The sequence below is a fragment of the Daktulosphaira vitifoliae genome, unplaced genomic scaffold (assembly GCF_025091365.1).
Source record: "Daktulosphaira vitifoliae isolate Bord-2020 unplaced genomic scaffold, ASM2509136v1 Scaffold_495, whole genome shotgun sequence".
Classification (NCBI taxonomy): Eukaryota; Metazoa; Arthropoda; class Insecta; order Hemiptera; family Phylloxeridae; genus Daktulosphaira; species Daktulosphaira vitifoliae.
Genome location: NW_026100060.1, coordinates 3,088 through 8,873, shown reverse-complemented (window position 1 = coordinate 8,873; position 5,786 = coordinate 3,088). Strand labels below are relative to the sequence as shown.

Genomic DNA, 5,786 nt, shown 5'->3' with positions numbered 1-5,786 from the left:
ATAAGTTTTATACACTGGACTACAAGGAACTTCCATCAGAAACAAAAATATACTATTCTAAATCAACTTTTCGCGATGTTTATAAATATGCAATTAGACTTTTTCTATCACTTTTAAGTTTTAATATTATTAAAAAATAGTATTTATATATAAAAAAAAATAATTAAGATCAAAAAAAATTGTTTTAAATTAACACTGATTTTGATTATTAATAAGTTAAAAATAAGGAAAATGACATATTTAACCTAATTTTTTAATCGTTTAAAGTTGATTGTTGTAAATGTTTATAATAAAAAAAAAAAATTTATTTTACCATAACTTTTAGCTCAATTGGTAAGTTTGACATTGACATAATTAAATAGAAAATTTTATGACAATTAAAAAAATTGTATCGTTAAGATCAATATGCAGTCAGAAAGTTTTATAATTACTATTTATTGTAAATTTATCAGAAAAGCTCAATATTTTTTTGCATTTTTATGGTAATAGATAACTTAAATAGAAGTAATAGTAATAATTTCCTAGGAACTTTTGTTGTTTGTTGAAAAGATTCTATAATTGAAATATTCAGAACTTAATTAATTTTAATGATTTACTTTAACTAAATGAACCAATCAAAACAAAGTTGTTAAAAAGATTTACTCAATTGAGCGTATTATAAAATTTGATTATATTTGAAAAAATCAATTGTTAATTCAGGAGAAAAAACAATCAATTTTTTTTAGAAATGATTTATATAGCAACATGTTACAAAAAAATTTGTAATATTATAGTCTAGTAGTAGCACACTCAAATAGAGTAAAAAAATTATTAAATTACAAAGTAAAATGATTAAATTTTGTAATTGAAATCTATCATATCAAACTTGATTCGTCAATAAATACTTTGAAAACATTAGAAATGATTGATTTTAATTGATTTTATGGAGAACATGGAATAACTAACTGTTTAATTGATAAATTGAAATTTTTTTTCAATTTTTGAGGGTAATATCTTCAACTAGATACGAATTGTAGTCATTTGACGTATCGTTGAAAAAAGTAGGTCAAGTTAGAGCAGAGAAAATAAATGATAGTCACAAAAAAATATCTTCTCGGCTTTGCATCGAAGCGAAAACTTAAAATATAGTAAAATAATTTTAATACGAATAAGAAATTTCTTCTTGCAAGGGGCGACTAAAGTGATGGGATCCTTGATCTTTATTGAAGTTATTGAATCTAAATGAGATAAAAATCAAACGAGTTAAAAATTTATACTAACTTAAAAAGAATTAAGAAAAAATTCATTGCCATACGCGGGTTGGAACCTCGTACCTCAAATATGTGAAACCCAAGTTTTTCCAACTCGGCAACCGTATATCGCTTTCGACCGATGAAAAAATGGGCAATTTAAGCTAGTTCAAATTTCAAAGTTATTTTTCTCGACTTAAAAGAAACAAACAAATTTAATATNACAATACGCATGTTTAAAGTTTTGACCCCCCTTGTTAAAGGGGTATGATCCGATTTACAAAAAAAGCGTGCCAGATGAAAGGGGTATATCAATATTTATTATAAAAAAATAATAATATAGATCCATACATTTTTCCAAAAGTTATATAAAATATAAATTAAATAATATAACATATAAAATCGAGAATTTTTTCACGGAAATCGTATGTTTTTCTTTAACTTTGATGTCCGTTTTCACCACGAAGACAAGTCCAGAAGTCAAATTTTTTTTTTTTAAATTAAAGTATATTACATAAGCTTTAATTTAATATATAAATATAAAAGTGTCAGTCTTTTCGGAACATTTCAAAAGTTAAGTTGAAAAAGTTCTACTTTCTATACGCATTTTAAAAGGTTTGCAATCCCCCTGTATAAAGGGAAAAGGTCCGATTTAAAAAAAAAGTATGTCGAATGAAAGAGGTATATATAAAGTATTTATTATTAAAAACTAGAATTGATTCATGCATTTTTGAAAAAGTTATAGCATCATAATGTTAAAAAATGTAAAATATAATATCAAGAATTTTTTCAAAAAAATAGCATATTTTTGCATACGGTAGTCATTTTCACCATGAAGACAAGTCCAGAGATCAAATTTTTTTTTTCAAATAAACGCTAAATTGTGCATTCTCAAACAACAATCATATTATGTCAATTGCCACCGGATTTTCTGGTAATCTTTTTCTTTTTCTTTGCCTTAATCCCAACTACTCACATCAGCTGTCCTCATATCGCATTCAATAACATCCCTCAATCTCTTTTTTGATCTTCCTCTACCTCTTTTTCCTTCAAAATTCTTTTTTATTACTGTTCTTACAGCTTCCAATTCTTCTATCCTCATAAAAAAAAAAATATATACATGTAATAAAAAGGACAAATCACGATTGATATAAACACATTTTTAATTTAATAAAATGTGTATTTTCAATGTTATTTTATATATTATAAATATAGTACAAATGTGTTAATGTTATGCTACGCAGTTTAGGTTGAAAAATAATGGACGGACCATTTGTATTCTATACGTAAATAATACTTGAACTTAGAGAGAAAAGTCTTATGTGTAAAATGTTAACTGTTTTTTGTGTTACTATAATTTTTTATGCTATAACTAAAACGGTATTGTCTAAAAGGAAGGGAAACGTACCCTATTTAAACTTCTTCTCTTTTACATGATAAATTATAATTTTAATTTTGAGACCTAATACTCAATCTCTATTATAGCTTTAACACTTGTCTTGTAACAACAGATTTATTTAAAGAAGACATACATTTGATATTAATATATTTATTTTAAAATACATTGACGTTATTATTTCATACTTTTAAAATAAGTATGAGCAATACTTGATTTAAAAACTTACTGGGAGGCAAAAATTTAAAAAAATGAAACATTTTAAGATGCAATGCTGAGAAAATATAAATTTTAACATAATGTGTTTATTATTATTTTTTTTTTTGTGTCTGTCACTATTTTTTTTCAGTTCTCACTGAACTGATTTTTCTCAACAATATGTCAAAGATCACAATTCGTTTCTAGTTGAAGAAATTACTCTTAAAAATTTTGCACTCGTTCTCTGTAAATAGTGAAACCCACTAAAAAATTACGATTAAAACGGTTAATTTCGACATTTTTTTTTCTAAAAATTGCTACATTTATTGATAATTTATAAAAAATGTCTTTATGCAATTTGACCTTATATAAATAATAAATACGATTTTTATCTATACATTTTTATACTGTATTGCATAAAAAATTAAATGTAAGAGCATTTTAGAATTATCCGTATAATCCGTAACGTCGAAGTACTGATCAACACCCGCACAACGACGCCATCATCGGTGCTAACCTTTTGATGCCCTAGGACCACGCTGTATATCACATCGTCGACGCCAGCTCATCATAAACGGCCCACGGGTCTCTACCCTCAAAACCAATATCGACCATATTTTTTCGACGTAATTTGAGTCAATTTTTAATATACTTATTAATTTTATACATATTTATTGTTGTTTATAAATAAATTATAAAAGTTTGTATAGAAATGTAACATTTTTGTCACTACTTATAAACATTTTCTTTTATATTTGTTGTATATTAAATATTAATTACATGATTGGAAAATTCGGACATTTATTATTAAGTATTTTGGTTATAATTTAAAAAATATAATTTATTAAGCAAGTAAAATTACATTAATACTCTCAATATAATTATAATCATTTTAGCTCATAACGATTTATTTAAAATATAATGTAATGGAATATAAAATATAAATAATATTTTATAATTAATCTAACTAATATAGCCATTTTCGTTAGCATAGTCGATTATCTCAATATAATCTCTTTGAGTAGCGTTAATTTATAAAGTATGTCTTTACACAATTTGACCTTATATAAATAATAAATACGATTTTTATCTATACATTTTTATACTGTATTGCATAAAAAATTAAATGTAAGAGCATTTTAGAATTATCCGTATAATCCGTAACGTCGAAGTACTGATCAACACCCGCACAACGACGCCATCATCGCTGCTAACCTTTTGATGCCCTAGGACCACGCTGTATATCACATCGTCGACGCCAGCTCATCATAAACGGCCCACGGGTCTCTACCCTCAAAACCAATATCGACCATATTTTTTCGACGTAATTTGAGTCAATTTTTAATATACTTATTAATTTTATACATATTTATTGTTGTTTATAAATAAATTATAAAAGTTTGTATAGAAATGTAACATTTTTGTCACTACTTATAAACATTTTCTTTTATATTTGTTGTATATTAAATATTAATTACATGATTGGAAAATTCGGACATTTATTATTAAGTATTTTGGTTATAATTTAAAAAATATAATTTATTAAGCAAGTAAAATTACATTAATACTCTCAATATAATTATAATCATTTTAGCTCATAACGATTTATTTAAAATATAATGTAATGGAATATAAAATATAAATAATATTTTATAATTAATCTAACTAATATAGCCATTTTCGTTAGCATAGTCGATTATCTCAATATAATCTCTTTGAGTAGCTTCATGAATGGTATTTATACTCCATGGACAATTATGTTCATGGGCATATTTTAAACAACGAAACTGACCATTTGCAGCAGCAAGCCTTGTGATGCCTTCATCCCAATTACATCCATATTTATGAGCAAATTTCAGACATTCAATACAACCACTTGCAACAGCTTCCCTTGTTGTACCCTCATCCCATTTACAACCATTTTCATAGGCATATTTGATACATTCTAATTGTCGATTGGCAGCAGCGCCTCTCATCGTACCTTCAGTCCAATTATATCCATGTTATATGCTGCAGAAACTCTAATTGTGTCATAATCCCATGGACAGCCATTTTCATGTGCATATTTTAAAATTTCAAAATTACCATTCATAGCTGCTGTTACTATTTTAACTTCATACCGTTTGCAATCGTTTTCAAATGCATATTTTAAGATTTCTAAATTACCATAACTGGCAGCAGCTTGTGTTGTATTTTCATCACACGGACATCCATTTTCAAGTAGATATTTTAAAATTTCTAAAGTACCTCCTTTAATAACTACAGTAAGTATGCCGCTATCCCTTTGACAGCCATTTTTATGTGCATATTTTAAAATTTCTAAATTACCAATCATGACTGCTGTAAGTATTGTACCTTCATCCCATTTGCAACCGTTTTCATGAGCATATTTTAAAAATTCTAAGTCACCATAACTTGCAGCTACTTTTGTTGTTCTTTCAGGCCATGGATATCCATTTTTATGGGCATATTTTAAACATTCTAATTGCCCATTTTATGCAGCATGTAGCGTTATCCTTACATCTCATGGACATCCATTTTCATGTGTATATTTTAAACATTCAAAGTGTCCATTTGTTTCAGCATATATCGTTGTCATTTCATTCCATGAGCATTCTTTTTCATGTGCATATTTTAAACATTCGAAATGTCCATTTGCAGCAGCTTCAGTAGTCGTATTTTCATCCCATTCACAACGACTTTCGTAAGCTAGTTTTAATNGTATTTTCATCCCATTCACAACGACTTTCGTAAGCATGTTTTAATGTCACCAATTCTAGCAGCTTTTTCTGTGGTACCGTTTTCAAATGGGCATATTTTTTTTTCACTCAAATCTTTATTTTAAGTACCTAAATGAGTATTATAATTGAATTATTATTATTATATTCAAATTTAATTAGATTACTTAAAATTATGTAATCAAGTGTATAGGATGCTTGAATTTTAGCCTTTCTCTATTTTCT

General features: G+C 26.4%; 1 protein-coding gene across 1 annotated transcript; it reads right to left on the bottom strand.

The window, feature by feature from the left end:
* Positions 1–4,795: 4,795 nt before the first annotated feature.
* Positions 4,796–5,361, bottom strand: LOC126909521 (uncharacterized). The gene is made up of 2 exons (XM_050691956.1): positions 5,345–5,361; positions 4,796–5,258 (listed from the first exon to the last, which is right to left on the bottom strand). Exons 1-2 carry the CDS (start codon positions 5,359–5,361, stop codon positions 4,796–4,798), a joined length of 480 nt encoding a protein of 159 aa, XP_050547913.1.
* Between the last annotated feature and the right edge of the window lie 425 nt (positions 5,362–5,786).